This window comes from Solenopsis invicta, chromosome 15 (assembly GCF_016802725.1).
Source record: "Solenopsis invicta isolate M01_SB chromosome 15, UNIL_Sinv_3.0, whole genome shotgun sequence".
Lineage (NCBI taxonomy): Eukaryota > Metazoa > Arthropoda > Insecta > Hymenoptera > Formicidae > Solenopsis > Solenopsis invicta.
The window spans coordinates 7,454,771-7,476,820 of record NC_052678.1 but is presented as its reverse complement, the minus strand read 5'-3'; the positions used below and the strand labels follow the sequence as shown (position 1 = coordinate 7,476,820).

General features: G+C 37.5%; 3 protein-coding genes across 8 annotated transcripts; 1 reads left to right on the top strand and 2 right to left on the bottom strand.

Annotated features, from left to right (window-relative positions):
• Positions 1-504: 504 nt before the first annotated feature.
• LOC105198391 (NADH dehydrogenase [ubiquinone] 1 alpha subcomplex subunit 7) lies at positions 505-1,823 on the bottom strand. Its single transcript, XM_011165084.2, has 3 exons — positions 1,578-1,823; positions 806-987; positions 505-687 (listed from the first exon to the last, which is right to left on the bottom strand). The coding sequence occupies exons 1-3, from the start codon at positions 1,644-1,646 to the stop codon at positions 618-620; spliced, it is 321 nt and encodes a 106-aa protein (XP_011163386.1). The 5' UTR covers positions 1,647-1,823; the 3' UTR covers positions 505-617.
• Positions 1,824-2,450: 627 nt separating this feature from the next.
• LOC105198389 (zinc finger protein 236) lies at positions 2,451-18,981 on the top strand. 6 transcript variants are annotated; one of them, XM_011165082.3, is made up of 25 exons: positions 2,451-2,819; positions 3,398-3,635; positions 3,868-3,983; positions 4,052-4,363; positions 4,489-4,623; positions 4,920-5,084; positions 10,901-11,032; positions 11,239-11,382; positions 11,459-11,576; positions 11,832-11,974; positions 12,033-12,258; positions 12,398-12,476; positions 12,782-12,917; positions 12,981-13,120; positions 13,414-13,770; positions 13,967-14,201; positions 14,272-14,509; positions 14,630-14,739; positions 14,819-15,046; positions 15,833-16,191; positions 16,262-16,400; positions 16,500-16,612; positions 16,709-16,967; positions 17,059-17,335; positions 17,520-18,981. In XM_011165082.3, exons 2-25 carry the CDS (start codon positions 3,530-3,532, stop codon positions 18,677-18,679), a joined length of 5,427 nt encoding a protein of 1,808 aa, XP_011163384.1. In that variant the 5' UTR covers positions 2,451-2,819; positions 3,398-3,529; the 3' UTR covers positions 18,680-18,981. The 6 variants fall into 6 exon arrangements, with proteins under 6 accessions (XP_011163384.1, XP_011163383.1, XP_039313738.1 ...); XM_011165081.3 differs by having other exon boundaries at positions 2,451-2,679; positions 17,520-18,679; XM_039457804.1 differs by having other exon boundaries at positions 2,451-2,743; positions 17,520-18,679.
• A 26-nt stretch (positions 18,982-19,007) lies between these two features.
• On the bottom strand, positions 19,008-21,794 carry LOC105198388 (probable tRNA (uracil-O(2)-)-methyltransferase). The gene is made up of 4 exons (XM_011165078.3): positions 21,646-21,794; positions 21,390-21,482; positions 20,246-21,308; positions 19,008-20,002 (listed from the first exon to the last, which is right to left on the bottom strand). Exons 3-4 carry the CDS (start codon positions 21,206-21,208, stop codon positions 19,127-19,129), a joined length of 1,839 nt encoding a protein of 612 aa, XP_011163380.1. The 5' UTR covers positions 21,209-21,308; positions 21,390-21,482; positions 21,646-21,794; the 3' UTR covers positions 19,008-19,126.
• Positions 21,795-22,050: the final 256 nt, after the last annotated feature.

Here is a 22,050-nt window from a genome sequence, read left to right as displayed (position 1 = left end):
GCATTGGTGTCAATATTATTTTAGTCCCACGTATATAGTATTTTACAAAAACGTTTAATCTTGTATGTATGTATGTACTAATGTATCATATTTATCTATGAGAGAGCGCTTATACATATATATATATATAAAATATACATGTATGTATACGTCTACCGTATGCAGCACGTCTGTATATGAGTACATTCCTGTTTGTTATTAATGTGCTGTTAATAAATGAAAATTAAATTACTTTAATCATGACAACCATCTTACAAACATCCAACAGATGTTTTGTAATAATGTCATCTAATTAAATGTTAGAATTGAGAGTTAAAATGCACCTTGTAAAATAAAGCTTTTCCAAATATGTTGTCGTAATTAAAATAATTTAATTTTACCATTAACAGTACAGAAATTAATATGTACACATTTTTTATTTCAGCTTACTGTTTCTTAATGTCTTTACAATTTTACGTGTGATTCTTTTTCGAGAATGTAATGAACAATTAAATGGACAACAAATAAAAGCAATTTAATTTATTTTCTATGTACAATAGCTAAGCAAACTCATTAAACAATGTTATATTAATATGTTTGCAACATAACATCACAACGGCTAGTTTGACTCTGAGAAGTTAATTCTGAGAAGAACACCAATTATAAGTCTTGCCTGGAGTAATATATTTCTTTTCGGCAAGCTCCTTCCTAAAAGTTTTAAAGAAGTTATCTTTAACAGTAATAGCTTAATAAACTTGTCTTAATAATAGTGATAATGGGAATAGGTAATCCTTTTAAATATAAATTTGTTAACATTTATACTTACTCTGTACCAATTTGTTTCGATCCTGCGGTAATTAACATCGGCGGTTGAACCTCACGTCTTGCATCTCGAAGATAGTAATAAATTTGTGAAGTTTTATGATACGGACCTCCCGGTATTTCTGGTGGAGGTTGAGTGCGCGCGGACTGCTCATCAGCGTACCTATTGTTTAGCACAAGTTCTCTCTGCAGAGAATAAAGAATAATGAAACTTTAAAATAGATGTATATTATGTCTTATACATCTTTAACATATAAATATAGCAATAAATTATGAGCTATCTAAAAGTAACCAAAAAACTTATATAATTTTTAATTATCAACCTAATGTTTCTAGAGAAGTCTTTTATCAAAGAGAAATATATTATCTACATGGAAAATATTAAGTTTGTAATGTCTCAGAGTTTATTATAGAGGCTATGCGATCTACAAATGTAGTAACTTCTAGAACTCGAAAACTTTTGCTATATTGTTTTACATTTTTATATTTTTAAGGAGACACGTTAGCATATTACAAAAAGAAGAGAAGAATAGTCTAAGCAGAATATATATATACATATATGTATATTTTTTTTTTCATAAAATGTTGGTCACATAAAGTTCAGTGTATCTGGACATAACCTCACGGTAACCATTGCAGTTAAAGATGTTTTTTTTTAAGGGCAATTTTGTTCAGAAAACTCGTATGTGCATTAACAAATCGAAGAATAACAATTTGATGGATAAAAAGTCGAACAGCACAAAGATTATATAATTGGAGTAAATGTCATCACTTACACCTCTCGCAATGTCTCGAATGTATTTTATTATTGGCGTAACGCTCCGGCGTTCGACTGGGCCCGGCATCCTTCTTCCGTTAATTGACCGACTTATTCAGAGACAATTAAATTCGGTATATTTACTTTGGTTTTTAAAGAGCTACGGTTAACCTCGACAAATAAACATTGTGATAAACACTTGCGTTGTATCGATATAAATCGATATGGATCGACACGATTGCTTGTGACGTGTTTAAATCGAAAAGCGACGCATATCCTTTTAGGCCGGAATAGGAACTACAAGTCGTATCTTCGTTTCACGAGAAATGGATGTGGGTTGTTGTCCATGCTAACATCCACACTGTTTTTAACGGCGAGTCGCAAATGGATGTGACTTGTAGTTCCTATTCCGGCCTAAATGGATGTGCGTCGCTAGTGTACGGGAATTTGAAAGCATTTATAGGAAAAAGGTTGCCGTGGCCGCTCTCAGGTTCCTCTCTGCAATTAGTAAACACATAATTTTGCATTTAAAAATAAGAAAACAATTATCTGCGCTATTTTTTTGAAACGTGATTTGAACGAATTAGATTATTACTAAGTTCGTTGTTCCTGATCTAAACTTTTTCTTCGTTTATGTTAAACGACCAAAAATCAATTTGAGGATTTTACCGTTTAACTTAATTTGTCTGATTTATCAAGCTGATCAACTTAGTAATAAATTTATTTGATAGAATTATTTGTTTAATGGAAAGAATTTTTTATTGATAAAAATTTAAAAAAAAATTAGTTTAATATACAATTGTCGTCAAATTTGAATCTTGGTCGATGATGAATGGCGGCAATAGCGAACACCGATGGCGAATCACGTTAATTTGCATTAATTTGCACCAAATCCATTGACAGGAGCTGACGGGTGGAATTGCGAGCGATCGCCCCAAAGAAAAAGGAAGTAGGCGCCGCGGATATACATATAACAAGCGGTGAACCGATGATCGACTGGATCGACACGGTGTCACGATGCGCATCCATCCTGATCCATCCTCATTGAGTGAAGGAGAGGGGACTGAGAGGAGAAGAGATAACGGCAAGAAAACACATCACATATGGTGGCGTTGTGTGAGGTAAATGAAAGTTCTTCGGGGTCAAATGCAGTCAAATGTCCACGGACGAGAAATATCGGGACAGGTCTGTCGCATTAAACCTAACAGAGCACGCCTGATCTTATCTCGGTATGCGATACATATTTAAAAAACGATTTATGGTACGTCCTGAATGTAGGTTAGAGTTGCACAGAGTGCTTCTAACGTCTAATTGATCTTACGATTATCGATGTAATAACGATGTACAGCGAATGTGTCACAGTGAGAACCATTTGAGCCTGTATTAAATTACGTTAGAATCTAATTATCGTTATAATCATTAATTTATTAATGATATAGGATGTTTTCCATCAAGAGACAGTTGACATTGTGTAACCAGTAAATTATTTCATCTCTATTGTTTGCCAATGTTAACAACAAGGTTAAAATGATTCACTACGCACCTGTTCTTTTTTTACATTCCCAGGATTGAACTTCTTGCACAGCTCATCTTTCCTCTTTCTTTTCACATTGAAGAAAAAAGTTAAACCATGCAAGAAGTTTTAGTCTTTTAAGGCAGAGATAAGAGCAAACCTTGTGTTATACTGTGTCATATATGTCTCTTTTTGAATAACATGTATGTGACAGGAAAAACTGTAATTAGAATTATAGTTGAACATTTGGACTTGCATGGAATTATGTTAATATTTAATTGTCATACTCATTGATTCAATTGATTAATGCTGCAATTTTGTTACAGGAAGAACTGTAGCTGTTGAATGTTTGAACCTGCTACTGGGTCTGTCAAATTATACACGAGTGTGAATTTGTGAGAGCTGCATTGTTTGTCATTTGACAAACTGCTACTTGTCTCACTGAAAAGTATGCCAACATGTTGACGGAACAGAATGTGATTATGGAGCTAACTGACTCCAGTGACACAGTGCCGATTGGTTTTATCACTACCGATGATGGCCATACACTGTTGGCAGTGGGTGGTAAGATGATAGAATTACAATAATATAGTGATTAAAGATACAGAGAATATAATTTCACTTTGCATTTTGTATCTTTATATAATTAAAATTTTATCTACTCCTTTACAATTTCATGTTGTAACAGTAGTATTAGGCTTGTTAGAATTATAATTTAAGTAAATCAGTGAATAGGAAGACTATCTAATGAATATGTATATGTTTTGTTTATATGCAAAAATGCAATTCTTTTCAGAACATGAGGACGGCACACTGGAATTCATGGCGGCACCAGTTGCATTAATGCCACAGAATAACATGGTGTCCTCGACGCTGATAAAGACTGTTGATGGAAGTTTTATTTTACATCCGGTATGTACATTTAATAATCTTGGAAGCATTAAGCAACCCATTTTATTTGTTGGGTATGACCTTTTTAGCCTGTTTTTCAATTGAATGTGGAGAGTCTGCCAGGAACTGTGATGCCACAAACGAACTTACTGCCACTGATACAACATTTTGAAAATGAATCGGCAACTATGGAGTCATTGAAAGTACAGGATCAAAGTACAAATGAATGTGCAATTATGGAATCTTTATTATCCGTCAGAAACAATAGCAACGCGTTATTAGATAAAGGACAGTTAACAAGTGATAATTATGCTAAGGACGAATCTACACCTGTACCTATAATACAAAATGTCTACAAAAGATCTTCAGGGAGACCCAAAAAGACTGGAGTGACTTCGCAAGTAAGCTAATATCATTGATTAATTTTTAATATCTTTATCATCTCAAGTCCGTTATTTAAAATAAATTTGTTTGATATATGTTAAAATAATTTGAATTATTCTCATATATTATTATTTTGTCATAGAATACGCAGTCTCTGAAATGTGATATATGCAGGCAGGAATTCACTAAACAAGCCTTGTACCGTAGACATATGGAGAATCATGCCGAAGAGAAGCCACATAGATGCCCCAAATGTCCAGCATCATTTAATATTCCAGTAAGTCCTTTGATGTTTTTTCTATCAATGTTAAGAGAAGAAAAAATCATAATTATGTATCTATTTTAAAAAAATATAAATATTTATCAAATTACTGTATTCATATGTATTACGTTATTTTACAATTTTACTTAATTAAAATATATAACATAGCAAGATAATTTAATTAATTAAAATATATATAGCGTAGCAAGATAATGTCAGACAGAAAGAAAATAAAAAAAGAGAAAGTTGCTTCTTGATCTTGGATGCAGTTGGATTCAGTCTAGTAACTCTATACAATGGTATTGTTGCAGACAAATTTCACGCTTCATATGGCAACGCATAATACCGGTGATCCAAAATGCCCCGAATGCGGTAGGAAATATGCCAGAATGGCGAGTCTCAAGTCTCATATGTTGCTACACGAAAAGGAGGAAAATCTCTTCTGCACGGAGTGCGAGGACGCCTTTTCGACGAAGGTGAGTTTAAGATTAATTTGCATATTATTTATTTCTATGTACAAAAAAAAATTTTCTTTACGTGAAAAATGAGAGAAAATTAAAGGTTCAATATTTCTGAGTACACAGTTTTGATAAGTATCATAAAAAGTAAGTCTTAAAATATCTGTTCAGTCTTGAAACAATTTATATACGTACGAGAGTTGTATCGCGTTACATGAGATTGTCTTATCGATGCTCTGTCCTGCTAGCGCATTTCTGTTGATCACGTAGACCGACCTGTCGATAACATTCATTATTGCGAATACGATGTAATTATTATGACTAAGATCTAAAGTGACTTTGTACTCGTTTATTCGTTCCTCAATTGGTCCACGTGCCCGAAGTCGGCGCTTGTAACTGATAACGTAATTGATAACGTACAAATTTTAATTATTTATTACATTTAATACTTAAATATATTCTTTGAAATAATTGTCACTTTTTTACAGTATTTTGAACGATTAATAAGAACTACTTATTATTAACGAATAAAATTCTGCTTTAATGAATAACGGCTCGATATAAAACGGATCTTGATGTTATTTCGTCTAATCAAGGGTCGATCTCGGTGACCCATGATTTATTTGCTCGTTGCCAGCCAATCAGCCAGCCAAAATCGAATAATCGTAGAAAATGGGAACCCGCGATTCTCGTCATGTGTCTTCATAGTCGACCGCAGCCAGATAAATAGAGATGATTTAATAATTCCCTTCAATGCTCTCGAAGATTAAGAGGACATTATCTCATAGCGTCGTCAAAGTATGCCAGTGATAATCGGCCTTGTTCACTTCACAAGCATCAATGGTATTTAAGTCGCGTCGTCTTTACTACATATTCATAAAAATGTCTGTATAATTAGTATCATTGACGATAATTCGCAGGGAATGGAATCAATTATGCATTAGAGATAGCGCGTGTGTCCTTGATCAAGCGATTTAATTGATCAGCGGAATTCGGAAGAAAAATGTGCTTTTGTCAGGAGAAGATGTCTGGCTCAAAATTGAGACTCCACGTGCCCGGGGCGATCTTCCGAGTTTACGAAGATGACAGGAATCAATAGGGATCGGGATTGGATCGCAGCGATCACGCCGTGGTAGCAATGTGGGCCGCATAACGTGGACAAGTGGGCGGCGACAGCGGACCGTATTAATGGGGCGCGCACGAATTACGCAACCGAATCGCATGATCTCACACAGATCTCTCGCCGATTGCCCTCGCGGTTAATCGTCGACACGCGCCATACATCCACGCACACGCGTAAACGCGAGTGTGTGGTCGAAATATGAAACGGACTTCAGGAAGCGGTCCGTCTTGGTCAATGTATTCAAGTATACACTCATTTTAAGTACAAGAAGAGAGAATCAAAACAGAAAAAGACATCATGGGTACATTAAGATATTATTACAAGCTCAAGGAATCCATTTAAAAGAAGACCAAGGAGAAGAAGCAATATTAACATCTTAATTTTAATCAGAGAAGTGTAAAGATAGTCATTAAAACTGAAAAATATATTTAAAAATGAAAAAGATTAAGAAAATAAAATAAAATAATGTTGGAATAAAAAATACAGATTATATCGAAGAAAGACAATTATGTTAAGGAGAAAAATTTCGAAGGATTAAAGAAGATTAAAGAAGACACAGAGAAAAGGAACTGTGCTCATATAAATATAGTAAGGATTTGAATTTCAAGCTATTAGATTTAATATGATGCGTCTACTGTGACATTTCTCGGATGAATCTTAGTAGACTCGCGGGGAGAAAGGAGAACCGATAACGATGACGACGAATGATGATTTCGACGACGACGTAAGCGACATTTACAGTCGCTTCGTCAGTGCGCAGCGAATACTCGCGACGCGTGCACGTCGTCCCGGTGTCGAACGCGTATCCCTTCTGGGAAACGTGCGATTTTGTCGAAGGGATGTGTGGAAGACTTGACATTTATTTATTCGAAAGTTTGCGCGACCACTATTTAGCTTCCTCTTGTTAGATTAATTAGGAAACGTCGTGCGCGGATACGTCGATTGCATCACTGGAATTTACCACTGAAGAGACAAAGGACTCGGAGAATAATAAAGAAAAGCAATTTACACGCGAATAAACTATTTCTTTGCAGAATTAATTGATAATTGGCGATGAACGCTTGATTCTACATCATAATTTCGATTCTTGCGGCGCAACATCTTGCCTTTTAACTGAACATCGACGCGGAAGAAGATTTTCTCTTGGAAGTCTACGGTTGTTTTGGCAGTTTTTATATGCCCGTCCACGAACTCGTATATTTTTTCTGGCGCCGGATCTGAAAGGCCTTCGAGGAGGTCTCCTGTCTTTCCTCGAAAACTGAAGTTTGTGATAGAAATCGTGCAGATGGTGTCTTCTTTTAGTGCACGGTGTGTGCAACACGTGTGAAATAAAATTTATATAAATTTATACATATAAAAAAAAAGAAAAATAATTCCGGGCCTAAATAATTGACGTGCGTTTTTGTTACTTAGGTGGAGAGTTGTTGCTCGATGCAGCTTGGATTGATAATCTACAGTGACTATTAAGGAATAACGAATACAAATACGAGTTCGCGAGGAAGACAGAAGTTAAACGACGGAAAGGAAGGATTGTCAGGCGAAATAAAAGCGACCGATAATGCGACCGTCGTTGTGCCGTTGATAAGAGACGAACCGTTGAACTTTACCGGGAAGAGTGAGGATGTAGCCGTCGTTTCGATGATAACTCAATGTTATTAGTAACATTAACCCTGAAAATCGCTCGTCCGTCCATCCGGGCGATATTTAATCGCAATTACAAATTTAAATTGCAAATGGATTAAGATACAAAAGCGAACGATAGTTGTAACATTGCACCTCTTCGAGGCGCGCGGAAGATAAGATTTTCTTCGCGGAAGAAATTCAACTCCCAGAGCGACGGTGTGATCTTTCTCAAAGGCGCGTTTTGCGCCCGTGTTTGCGCACGAAGCAATAATAATCTGACCGCGGCGTGACGCGTTAAGGAAGAGATGAAAACCAGAGAGATGCGATCAACGAAATCTGCGACGGCAGCATGCGGAACTGCGGGAAGGAAAGCGATTTAGTACGGGGAAGGCGATGACGCTTCCTCGAGATCGTATTTTAGGAACACCGTTCCTTAAGAACGCCGTTGATCTTTTTCTCACTCTTCTCGAGTCATTCGCGTCGCCCGCGTCCGCATGACACTTGACACGCCAATTGCCCGTCCGCTGCAATGATTCGCACCGCTCTAGATTGTCCTCGTTTTCGAATGAGGGAAGACGCGCCAAAAGAACTACGGAGCTTCCTCCGTTCTTCGATCTAGTGAAGTTTCTCCAGTATTTTCACAATAAGCTCTTTCTCAGTTCTCTTCGAAATTAATTTAGAACAGAATGTGTATTATCTTATATATAACGTAAATCTACGAGTGCGTTATGGAAAGAAGCGAGATATGAGAATGTGCTTTGAGCTAACAAGGATGCGCTCTGCTCAAGGGTGGGCGGTGTATCGGAGGTCGTTTCCTGAATCGCTATGTCCGACGTGATTAGATGTTCCGTGTTGTGGTGTGATTCAATGTGCTTCGTCATAAAGAATCGCTGCAACGAAATATATCTGCCAATTTTTCTTTCGACACTGCCAGCGCGAAATAAAATCCAGTATCACAAGAACTGGAGAGATATTTTTAATTCTATTGCCACATTTTCTTATTTCTCAATTAATGATTGTGAATGATTATTGCGACGAACCGTATAACGTTCCGCAAATTTTTTGGAATATTTTTCGCTTTTTTTATTGAACTTGAAGTTTATTTCAAAGAGAAAAAAGAACTTTTGCCGTCCTTATTACAGCATCTGGAATATTGCCAGTAATCTTTGTTTATCGTTAAATTTTTTACGCACTTAGGAGTTGTGCCGTTTTAAGTTTACTTATGCAGATCGCCAGCTCATTTCGTGGCGTTTGTCGGCGGCATATGAAGAATCTGAGATGCGAAATTTGTCGTTGATGAATCAAAATTTCGTCGTGGAAGAAGTGCTGCCGCTGTTGGAAAGGGAAAACAAATCTCGGAAGAGGGAAACGCAGAGAGAAGAAAACGAAGAAGTGAGAGGAGGTCGATCAAGCGGAAGAGGAAGAGGAACGTGTGGGCGGAAGGGAACGTAAGAGGAAGAGGAATGACGAGAAGGGTCCGATGTCTCTGGGAAGATTGAGCGAGGAGCGCGGAGAGGAGGAGGCTGCTGGACCACTAATAGTATGCGTGCCGGAAAAAGTGCAACGTCCTCTTTTGGAGGCGCGATACTGGCGGTGCAGGAATTAAGACGGCACGGCAACCTCCACGATCTCAAGATTCGTCTTGCAACCATTGCTGCTAGTTTGGAGCGCTGCGAAGAGTAAAGGAAGAAAAAGAATTTTATTACATGCACTCTTCTTCTATTATATATGCACTGCGAGATAAAATTCGCTGAAGAAAAATAGAAAGGAAAGACACGAAGAAACGACAAAGAAAAAGGAGAGACGATAGATACGAAAGAGAATTATTATAAGTTCTGAGAAGACAGTAGCGGAAGAAAGTATCGAGAGAGGGGAGGAAGAAAGAGAGAATGTGATCTGGCTTTTTGCAGTCGTCCGGCTGTCGCGAACCATGCAATGCAATTACCATGTGGACGCAATGCGACAAAGTTGCGCTAATTAATCTTAATAGTCTATAAAGACGAATAGTCTGATCTTTAGTTCACTTGCTCTTTTTCGATGTTCTTTATCGGTAGATGTTGGAAAACACTACGAGCGACTTTTGAGTCTGGATTTATCGCTTGACACGACCCGTTGGAATTTAGCGCGCGACATACGTATTATTCTATTTACTATCCGGACGCGATAGTAACAGTTAAATTTCGTGTTCGATGTTGTGTTCATTTATTACCGGCGTTGATACCGCGAAAAAGACGTTTTTTCGAAACGACCGATCGATAGCCGCGATAATTCGGTGGGTCACCACGTTGTGTTCGTCCTACTTTTTACACCAAACACTGCCATATAAGTACCCACTGCCTGCCGGCGCGTATTACTTTATGTTACACGATATAATCCGAGCCGCAGTATCGTCTTTCGATATGTCGTTCGCCGTAGACTGCCTGAATTTCGCGCTTCTCTACATCTGCACGCGCGTGTTCCATCTCGCGCTTGGTATCAGCGCTCAGTATTATAAGGTACTTGCAGTCTCCCAGTAATCTATAAATTATTATACAGTCACATGAATTATATGAAATAAATAGGAATAGATAGTAATTATTTGAAAAGTTAAAAGGTTAATATCTTTTAACTTAACTCATTGTCAGTTAATTTTAAGTAATTTAATTTTTAACTTCAACTAGTTATTTTTAAAACATGAACTTTAACTTATTAATTGTTTTCCCAAATAAAAAAAAATTATGTAAAAAAAAGAAAATAATTATAAAAGAAAAAATACATTTTCACATAAAAAATAATATTTCCTTGTTATTTTATAAACTTTATTTACAAATAAAATATTAAATTTAATTTATAATGCATATTTTAATTGTTTTGAATATTTTAACTTTAAAAAATTAGGATTTTTTAATTTAACGTAGGTTAATATAATTTTAATAGTAACTAAACTAATTTTTAAGCCATTAACTTTAACTTAGTTAAAAAGTTTAGTTAAAAAAATTTAGTTAAAAAAGAATATTAACTTACTCAATTCTGGAAATAATGCAAAGTAATTTATGATTATGTAGAGATTCTGTAAAGATTTAAATTCTTTTTACGTTTATTGTAACAGGCTCAATTGGACGCGCATTTAAAGCTTCATGGAGAAAAGTGGGCGAGTGAGGATGTGCGACAATGTAAATTATGCAAAAAACAATTCGTGCAACCTGCACTCTACCGAATGCACATTCGCGAGCACTATAGGGTAAGACAGAGGAATTTATTAAGTTATTTGATAGGCGGCTCAATAACACTGGCAATGCTTCATTAGTTCATGCTTTTTTCTTTTGTTTTACATAAAACTATAAAGAAAGCTTCTTTGCTTCCTCTTTTTTTTTTCCTTGGCAATGCTTCTAATGAACACAGATCGCTTTTGTGTCCGGGAGTCTTATCGCGTTTATTTCTCTACAGCAACAGACGAAGATTGTAAAACAAACCAAGAGGGGAACGAAACATAAAACAATGTACAAATGCACCATATGCCTGAAGATTTTTCAAAAACCGAGCCAATTAATGCGACATATCAGAGTACACACTGGAGAAAAGCCCTTTAAGGTAAATGCTTTCTGAAAGAAACTCTTTGATAATACTTTAAACAATATAGCTTGACAGTATGTTTCTTTTTGTGCAGTGTACTATCTGCAACAGAGCATTTACGCAGAAAAGTTCGTTAAAAATCCATACGAGGCAACACAAGGGCATTCGGCCGCATACATGTAATCTCTGTAACGCCAAGTTTAGTCAGAAAGGTTTGGGCAGATTTGCGTAATTAATATTATATACCAAATCAATTTTTAATTAAGATAATATATAATACAATTGAAAAGTAAATCAATCAAGCTTAGAGAAGCGTATACATTATTAATTTTCACAGTTGAGAGCCTTCTATGAAAAGAAAATTTTATTTTATATTTTTGTTTTATTTTTTTTATCAATTCAAATTTCATATTTGTACAATGGAATCATAGTCTTTGTTACGAGTTTTATCGTCTTTAATTTTTCAGGGAATCTAAAAGCGCATATACTTAGAGTACACAATGCACCAGAAGGTGAGCCCACGTATGCATGCTCCTACTGTTCTTGCATCTTTAAGAAGCTAGGCAGTTTAAACGGACATATAAAGCGAATGCATTCCATTTCTTCAGAGGTAAGTGTAATACTTGTTGTGGAGAATAATTCGGAGTTGTAAGAACTGGAATCTTTAGGAATCTGCCGCCAAGTCGTCAGAAGCCAATCTTGATATCTCGTCGGATGCTGATATGCGCGCGACCGTCGACAGTGTTATATCGCAATTGGCATCTTTGGAATCCGTTGTGAATAATACCGCAGATTCTACGAAAACCACGACCCTGAGTACGGAGCAGAATGATATTCTGCAACAAGCGTTGAAAAACAGCGGTTTGCCGAACAAAAACGAGGTCTCTTCGAAAGGTAATTGTTTTACATATTTACCATTTATTAGTTAATAAATCTTACATATGAATATAAATATAAAATTTTCTACAAATGTAATTTTTTACAAGTGTTATTAACTTTGAATAATGAATATTTAATATTCTTTTGTTCACAGAAACCGCAGAATCGAAGAAAAGTGATTCGCCAACGTCGTACGTCACGCTATTGGACAGAACCGCCGGCGGTACTTCGAGGTAATAGTCTCCGTTTTACGCAAAAATGTAGAATAGAGCAAAAAGTGATTTGCAGTTTTAAAAAATTATAAATAATAATATCAACATGTATTAACGAGATTTTATGTATTATTCCCTTGAAAAAAAAGTTGATAAACTTGTTTCAATAAACTGATTACTAATCAGTAACTGATGATATTTTATCATTTAACTGACGAAATATAATCAGTTACTGATTAGTAATCAGTTTATTGAAACAAGTTTATCAACTTTTTTTTTAAGGGTTATACATAATATAATTATTTACATAATATAATTGTTCACAGGAAGTATCTCACTATAAAACAACGCTGCGTAGGAAACGTACGATGGTACGCATGTTTGTTCTGCCCAAAAGAATTCAAAAAACCGTCGGACTTGATACGCCATTTGCGCGTACATACTCAAGAGAAGCCTTTCAAGGTAATTAAATTTTTATTTTGTTTGAAAAAATGGTACCATCTTATTTATTCTTTCTCTTTTCAGTGTATGTATTGTGTGCGTTCTTTCGCGCTAAAATCGACAATGATAGCGCACGAGCGAACTCATACCGGAGTGAAGAAATACGCTTGCGATTCCTGCGACAAAACCTTTGCGTGTCATAGTAGCCTTACCGCTCATACGAGGCAAGTTTTAATGGTTTTTGTATGATATAATTCACTGTTTAAATTTTGTATTTGTATCTTTATTTTATTTCTTTTATAAATATTGTATATTTTTATTTTTATGTTTGCAGCCCTGTGTTTTGTTTTAAACTTTAGACACTTTTAGAAATTTGTTCTAAACATTTAGTTTTTATTCTAAATTATTTATTTTTTTTATTCTTTTATCATTTACATATTTTGATTTTACTCTTTCCATTTTTTGCGCATAAGATGTAACCAGATGTTTATTTATAAAAACCTATTTCTCAATTTAGATTACACACGAAACCGCACAAATGTAACATATGCGACAAGTCATTTAGTGCGAGCACCATCCTGAAGAATCACATAAAGAGTCACATGCGGGAGAAGCCCAAGATATCGCCGGAAGCGGAGAGTCTGGTGCCGCAAGTGGTGCTGCAAGAACCGCTCGTCATCAGCGATGTCGGTAATCAAATCAGCGTGGCGCAGGTGCAATCAAAACAGAAACACTTGTATGAAAATGTCAATGGCGTGGCTAGGCCGCACAAATGTTTGGTCTGTCACGCGGCGTTCAGAAAAGTTAGCCACTTGAAGCAACATTATCGTAGGCATACGGGCGAGCGTCCTTATAAGTGTTCCAAGTGCGACAGGTTCGAAATTTGATATCTCTTTAATTTAATATTAGATTGATTGAAAAAACTTCAGTATAAAAATTATACAAAAAATTATACAAAAAAGACGAGTATAAATCTTATGATCAATCTAATTGCTGATTTAATTTTATAATTTTAATACATTTTAATATATTTTACACCAATCAAAATGTTTATATTTCTCGATTTACAGGAGATTTACATCAAACAGTGTCCTGAAGTCTCACTTACATACGCATGACGACGCAAGGCCATACAGTTGTTCGTTATGTGACACGAAATTCTCCACGCAGAGCAGCATGAAAAGGCACATGGTCACTCATAGCAATAAAAGGCCGTATATGTGTCCGTATTGCCAAAAAACATTTAAGACGTATGTTAATTGTCGGAAACATATGAAAAGGCACAAGCATGAGCTTGCACAACGGGTTGGTATATTTAATATGTACGCTGTAGAAAATATTTAAAAATATTCTAAAGTCTCATATGTACGAATAGCAATTGGAGGAACAAAAGACGCAGAATCAGAAGGAGCTGCAGCCTTTAAGTGAAAATAAAGAACCTACCTCGACATTGTCGAAGAACCTCACTTTGGCCGAGAATATGATATTCCAACCGCAAATGGCACCAGATCTTACACAGGATTTCTCCGATCAGTTTCAAAATATCAATGCGGAGAAAGAGAAATCCTTTTCTCTTTCTCTGTCGGACAACGGAACGTCATCGATAGGGAATCGTATGTTTTTCAAAAGATATAAATTTTATAAGCGAAATTTGACTGCATAAAAAAGAAAATTCAAGCATGTAGAAATCGACGAGAGAAAACTTGATAACTTTTACATTTATACGGTTTCAGAAAACTTATCTATTGACACAACTAATTTAGGAACATCGCAAACTCTGCACGCCGATGAAACCGGTACTATTACGTTATCTCATTACACAGGGGATCAAACTCTTACGCCGGTAACTTTAATATTTATAGAGATACATAAACGTGTTGTAATATAAAAAAATGAATAAGAGAAATCGAAAAATCTTGTAGGAAAGTATACGAGAGATCGAAGAGCTGTTTAATATTGGCGTGAATCTCGGACTGGGAGCGAATCTACCAAGGCAAATGGATGAAACAAACGCGAGTCCTCTCGACAATTCTAGGGAACAACCAGTGCTCAATATTATATATGAACATAACAAGACTTTGGAATCGTCAGGCAACACTATATTTATGTCGCAATTTGATTCGTTCGATATGAACCAGATTTCATTGCAGGTGAATGCGTTTTCTACATAAAAGCGATGATTTTAGAACTTACGCCTACAAAAGCGTATATTTTAATGAAATGTTGACATTTTATAAGCATGACTAATTATTAGAGGTGTGCAAGTACCCGAAATTACGGGTATCCGAGCTTCGGGTTGGGTCGGGATTTTTTTTTTGTGATCGGGCCGAAACCCGAAAGTTTGTAAAGTTTGGACCGAAACTTACGGGTAACCGAAATCGAGTCGGGACCCAAAATTGAATCGGGAGCCGAAATCGAGACAAAATCCCAAAATTTTGTAAATTTTGAGTACTCGGATCTAAAATCGGATCAAGAAGCGGTCATAGATCTAAATACCTTATACACTGATGTGACAAAAAATTACTAAATTTTAATAATTATTTGTTTGAATATTGCCTCAATAAAATTTTTTCCGAACGTAATTATATATTTATTTAGTATAAGGAGTGACCACTAATTTAATTATCATTTTTTATTGAGTAAATACTTATGTTCTGTAAATAAATATTTCATTGGCAGTATTCAAATTTAGTAATTCAATATAAACGAAATGCCTTACGTAAATTTTTTTCTTACATCAGTGTATAAAGTATCTAGATTTCTGATCGCTACTTGACCTGACTTTAGATCCAAATACTCAAAATTTACAAAACTTTTCGGATACCTGAACTTTACAAACTTTTGAGTCCCGATCCGATCTTGAAAAAAATTTCCAACCCTACCCAAACCCGAAATCTCGGGTACCCGTACACCTTTACTAATTATCGATTTTTCAGACGGATAACGATTTAGACATCAGTCTGAATCCGAGCAATTCCACGAGTATGTCCAATATTTTGCCGAGATCCGTGGGAAGCAACGAGCAAGAGGAGCGACAAGCTGCTTCAGTTACTACCGTTAGCAATATAGACGCTTCTCAAATTACGAGAAACACTCATCTAGTGGTGATAAATCCTAAGGAGAATTGCTCTGAATTAGTGAGACTTTCACAAGTATGCCCGCCAAAATATTCGAAAGTCATCGCGAAGGCGGACACCACGAATGAATCGGAGATACATGGCGTGAATGAGCACGAAAAAGCATCGCAGAAAAGTAACGCTGTGTCGTGCGACAACGGAAGAAATTCTTTATTCATGTAAGATAGTTTAATTCGTATATGAAATCGTTTTACTATCGAACAGTTAAAAGATGTACGATGCTTACAGGAAAAATTTCCAAACTACAATGCAGTCGGAGACGCTTGTTTCTCCCGGTATGGACAGCTCGGTCAAAATATCGGAGTGTAACACTTTATTACAGTGTCACATGTGCGGCAATCAAGGTTTCACGACAGAAAGATTGAAGGTACAAGAAACATTTCCTAGATATTTTCGTACATTGCAACATAAAATCATAACTGTTTGTTTTTTAAATCACACGATAAAATTAACGCAATTATCATAGGAACACTTGAAATCTCATCGCGGTGCTAAAGAGTTTGAGTGTTCGGAGTGTTCCCAGCGATTCTGCACCAACGGCGGTCTCAGCAGGCATATGAAGATGCACACAAACAAACAGTGAGTAAATTAATTGACGCGACAACGACAGATCGTCTTTCAAACACATTTCAGAAAAAAATCATAAATCTTTTTTTCTTTCTCTTTTTTTCATAGAAGATGGAAATGTACGACCTGTCAAAAGATAATGGGCAGCAAACTGCAATTGAAAGTTCACAACAAAATGCATACCGAGACTTGGAACGTTTTGCCCATGGAACCGGACAGCTCTCAGAAAGAAAGTTCTCTTATTTCCTCGAGCTCGGGTCTACCGGCGATAACAACGCTAGATGTCCAGGTAGTTCCGAACCCGTCAGTTTCCGAGAAGGTTTTGATGGCCGCAGTCGCCGAAAGAAAAAGCATGGATCGTTTTAATGTAAGTGTATACAAATATTTATACTGATTCGTACAATTTCGTATTTTAAAATGTATCTTATGTCCTTGTAATATTATTTGATGCTGTTCAGGAGAATGTGGAGAAGAAAGAGACAAGAGAGTACACTAATAAATGCAAGTACTGTCCGAAGACTTTCCGCAAACCAAGCGATCTCATCAGGCACATTCGCACGCATACGGGCGAACGGCCGTACAAGTGCGACCACTGCAACAAGAGCTTCGCGGTTAAGTGCACTTTGGATTCGCATATGAAGGTTCACACGGGCAAGAAGACATTCTGCTGCCATGTTTGCAGCAGCATGTTTGCTACGAAAGGCAGTTTGAAAGTCCACATGCGATTGCATACAGGTGAGAGTAAATTTCTTAGATTACTTTACGTATCGCAATTTAACGAATAATTACAATGTAAGAAGAATCAATTTTTTTTGTTCGAATATTTGTATTATAACTTTTAAGCATCAAAGTGTGTTAAATATGTGAATCTTAACTCGAAGAAAAATAATAGCTCATAACAATAAAAAAAATCTTTCAGGTTCAAAACCGTTTAAGTGTCCCGTGTGCGATCTTCGATTCCGTACTTCAGGTCACAAGAAGGTACATATGTTAAAGCACGCAAGAGAGCATAAGGGTGGCACGAAACGCAAGCCGAAACACTCGAAAATTGCTGCAGTGGCGGAAGCGGCAGCCAGCCTCGAAAAAATCGGCAGTACTCTGGACAATGCATCGATGACAGCGACGACGACCACTACAGCCCTAATCAACAATGAGACCGTGCCATCGCAGAATCTGGATTATTCCACATTGGAACAAACAGTAAATCTCGATACTACAGTTCACCTGCCGAATCAACTCGCGTGCAACCACGCTGACGCGACAACGATTCTTAACAATAATTCAATATTATCCGTGAACGAGAATAACGAGCTGGTAGCGAATCTACAGTTCCTGTTGGCGAACGGTCTCGTCACCATTCAAACGGATGACACCTTGTTGACACAGCCAGCGACAAACGATGCCACCAGTGCCGGAATGCCAACTAACGTGATCGAGTTGATCAATCCAGATCCTTTTCAGGAGGCTTGCAACTTGGGCAATACCAATCATGTGGTGATAACCAGCCAGGTACCGACGGAGACAACTACCGCGGACATGAGCAATGCGACAATAATTCAGATGAATGATTGTATGCCTCCTGTGCCCCTGGTACAGATGCAGACTCAAGATACAAGCAGCGTTAGCATGTCTGAAATGAGGACGAGCAATCAAACGACAATGACGACATCAACAACAACGTCAAAAGCTTCGCAGCCTTCAAGAAAGGAGTGTGATGTGTGCGGCAAAACGTTTATGAAACCCTATCAATTGGAACGACACAAGCGCATTCATACAGGGGAACGGCCGTACAAGTGTGAACAATGCGGCAAATCATTCGCGCAGAGGTTTACGCTGCATCTGCACCAAAAGCACCACACCGGCGACCGGCCGTACTCTTGCCCACACTGCAAGCACCTGTTCACGCAGAAGTGCAACCTACAAACGCATCTGAAACGTGTCCACCAACTGGTCATGCTCGACGTGAAGAAGCTGAAGAGTGGCCAACAGATGCTGGGCGCGCTTCTGCAGGACAATCAAAGCAGTGATACCAAGTTACTAAATCTGGATGATATACTAGTTGTAGATTTTCTCAAGTAAACATCCTTTGAAAGATTTGATGAGAAGATCAACCCTGTGATTCGAGCAAATCGCTCGTAGGTGTATAATGTAACGTACTAATTAAAAGTGCCGCAAATGAATTAATACTACGCTTTCAAGTGGCGAACAAATGTAAAGAAAAACAATTTCGAACATTAAGCAAATGATCAAAGCTGTGATGAATTTTTTGCGTTTCGTTAATACTATAACAATATATTGTACTCGAGACATAATTTAATACCGTTCGTTTATCGTTATATTTTATATCGCTTAGCTACATATATGAAATTGTTGCATGAGAATTTTTTTTTATTTAAGCAAGAACATATTCAACTGATTTTTATTTTCTTTTATTTAAAATAAAACGCACTGTTATATATACGTTTAACTTAGCATAGACAAGTATATAAAATTTTGCAACATAGAACAACAAAGAACAAAGATAATTCAGTGCTGGAAATCGCAATCGTTTTCGAGAACGGGACATCCGTCGGGATGATTTTTGTGAAACCAGCAAGGCTTCACCTTCCTCAAAGGTGCGCCAGCTTTTCTCCTTCTCTTCCTCTTGTCAATGGTACCGGGAATTCGAAACTGCACTTTTCCTTGAGCGACGCAAAAGATGTGACTGTGATTCTTCAGTAAAGTTTGCAGGCCGCCGCATTCATTTCGCAGTTGCCGCAGCTTTTCGGGCGCGATCAGCTTTGCCACTTCGCCGATGTCGATCTGTCCGCCGGCGTTCCACGTTTCACCGGGTCTCCGCTCCAATGGTATCGTGCGAATCACGCGGAGAAGATGCGCCGCAACCACATTGACTATCTCGAGGATCAATTCCTTATCCAACTTCGTACAGTTTCGCGTTCGTTCCGTCGAGTCCCTCGGTTTGAAACTCGCCGACCACAGATCGCCGTCCTTTGCTTCGCTCTTTCCGCTCTCTACCTGCGACCTCGCGTTTATGATTCTCTGAATATCAGCGTCCAGTGCCGCGGTTTTCTCCCTCGCGTAAGTCCTTTTCCATCCGATGAAACAGATTCGCTTGGTCGACGGGATTCGCAGTCTATCCATTAACGTGAAGAAACCGCAACCCTCGCATACGCTTCTAACATAGGACATGTACTCCGAGTACTGGCTCTCGGCAGCGTTGTACCGCCGATACTTGCTACCATCGAATTCATAGGCACAACACGGCAGCAGAAAGAACCGGCACTCGTAGGAACTGCGTGCGGCAATCACGGGAATCCACGGGGTCAGCTCGTCCGAGTGATTCCCTATGATCCAGTCCACGTCGGGAAAGACCGTATCCGAGGATGGAACGATCGTGCTGACCTACAATATCATATGATTATTAAAATAAGACGAAATTACATTTACACAATTAAAAGAATATCAGTATGTTAAATATTTGTTAACAAATTTTTTATGCTTATCAAATTTTCTCTAATATACATGAAATAAAAAGATTGCCCATAAAATTACAACAAATTGTAAACGAAAGAAAGAGCAATATAGTGGACTTAATTATGATAATTTTGGAATGTAGATAATGATTATAGCAAAATTTTCACACACTTGTAAACGAGTGCTTTCTGGGAACAGGTCCCAGATCTTCCTCCTGCGCAAATCAATTCCCATCCCTTTGTGACCTTCGCTAGACAATATGTAGACTAGAAGACCGTTTCCGCAGCCGAGATCGACGAAGGACTGCAGCTCTTGGATCCCTTTTTCCTTCCTCTCCTTTTCCCATAGCAACAACAGGTAAGTCGCGATCGCGACATCCTCGTAGACGAATTTCGCCGGGTCGGTGTTCTCCGGCCACACGTTCACCATCTTTACGCCATATTTCTCTTTCAGCTGATTGTACAGTAAGGTGTACTTCTCAACGGAGATGAGACTAAGGGAACTGATTCTCGGACCAGCGCTATCATTCTTGCTGTCCATCCACTTCATCAGCCGTGGGAAAAACTTGGATTTGAGCCAATCGCAGCTCCTGTTGTAGTTACCGTCGTCCGATTTGCATACTTTTATACACATGGAAACATACTCGCGATGCTGTATCCTATAGACTATATTCGGACCTAGAGACAGTTTGTCCAGGATAATTGGTTTGTGGAAGCTAGTAACGCTAGCCAAGTTTTTATTAATAAGCACGAATTCTAGTGTGGGTGAAAATATTTGCGTATTGCGAGGCAATAGTTTTCTCACGTACAGATAAGTCTTGTCATCATTCACTGTCTCAATTAGATCTGTACATTGAACCGATTGGCGATACTCCGTGATACCTAGGGTGTCTAATAAATATTTTGCATCTCCCGAAGATGACTCGCATTCAAAATAATCAGGTTGAATCTGCAGCTTTCCAATGCACTTGAAAATATCCAAAATGTTGCAGCTGATAGGAACTGTAAACAGCTCCTGGGATGCCAGGATCCGACGATTAACAACGTGAGGGTTTCTCATCCAGATCCCGATGGCTTCCCAAAACTGTGAGTCACTGCTGTTAGTGTTCTCACTAACAACCTCCTCGAAATTCATTTTTTTCTACCTAATACTAATTTGCCACATGTACTTCACATAGATTACGACTCGTGTCGATTTATCATTTGGACGTTGGAGTACTGCCTGGCTGATTGTACTGTCAAGTGTAAAAAAAAGGGCGTGAATCATTATGAATTCAAATATCGAGTTGATACAAGTCGTTTGGAAGCAAGAGTACCTTTTGTATCACCCACTTGGCGTCTACCAGCGCCTGCTCCATGATCTCCTGCACGCGTTCCTCATCGGATTCCGAGGCGTGCTGCTTGAAGTTCTAGGGAAAATAACGCATCTAATAACAAAAGCTTCTTTTATAAAGAATTTACCATAAAAGAATGAAAATTATAATAGCTATTAGATTTAATAATTTATTCTTCTTAGATCTCTCTGTTTAATTAGGCACCAAGTATAGGTTATCAGAATCATTTTGTATTTACTTGTTTGACAGAATGCTTGTAAAATTGCTGCGCGTGTTTCGGCAATTTTTCACATTCGCGTAGTAGATATTTGTACAGCTGTTTAGGCGTGTTCACTGTTGCGCTGCCAAGCACTCGTTTCGCCATCGTTTCTCAGAGATTGCGAGGCGCACGTGGGACCGTGAGTTTCCTCTCCCTCCCATTCCTACTATTTTCGACGTACGGTACTACACACATTGATAGCAATTTTTCGCAAAATATCTACTATTGATAAAATAGAAAACAAAGACATTTCATAAAAAAAGAAAATTGATTAGTGAAGATATTAAGATAAGGTCACACAAACATTAAAATTTTACAAAATATAAAAGAATTATCAAGGAGAAATGTTATATCCAAGTTTTTGTTAACACAATACAAGATTGT

Bases quoted from the DNA above. Each gene is read 5' to 3' on its own strand.
- LOC105198389 (XM_011165082.3), top strand. From the start codon at position 3,530: ATGTTGACGGAACAGAATGTGATTATGGAGCTAACTGACTCCAGTGAC. The intron at 12,918-12,980 runs GTAATTAAATTT...TTCTCTTTTCAG, and splicing joins CTCAAGAGAAGCCTTTCAAG to TGTATGTATTGTGTGCGTTC. The intron at 16,613-16,708 runs GTGAGTAAATTA...TTTTTTTCATAG, and splicing joins AAGATGCACACAAACAAACA to AAGATGGAAATGTACGACCT.
- LOC105198388 (XM_011165078.3), bottom strand. From the start codon at position 21,208: ATGAATTTCGAGGAGGTTGTTAGTGAGAACACTAACAGCAGTGACTCA. The intron at 20,003-20,245 runs GTGTGTGAAAAT...ATGATATTGTAG, and splicing joins CAGAAAGCACTCGTTTACAA to GTCAGCACGATCGTTCCATC.
- LOC105198391 (XM_011165084.2), bottom strand. From the start codon at position 1,646: ATGCCGGGCCCAGTCGAACGCCGGAGCGTTACGCCAATAATAAAATAC. The intron at 988-1,577 runs GTAAGTGATGAC...TATTCTCTGCAG, and splicing joins TTCGAGACATTGCGAGAGGT to AGAGAACTTGTGCTAAACAA. The intron at 688-805 runs GTAAGTATAAAT...TAAAACTTTTAG, and splicing joins TCGAAACAAATTGGTACAGA to GAAGGAGCTTGCCGAAAAGA.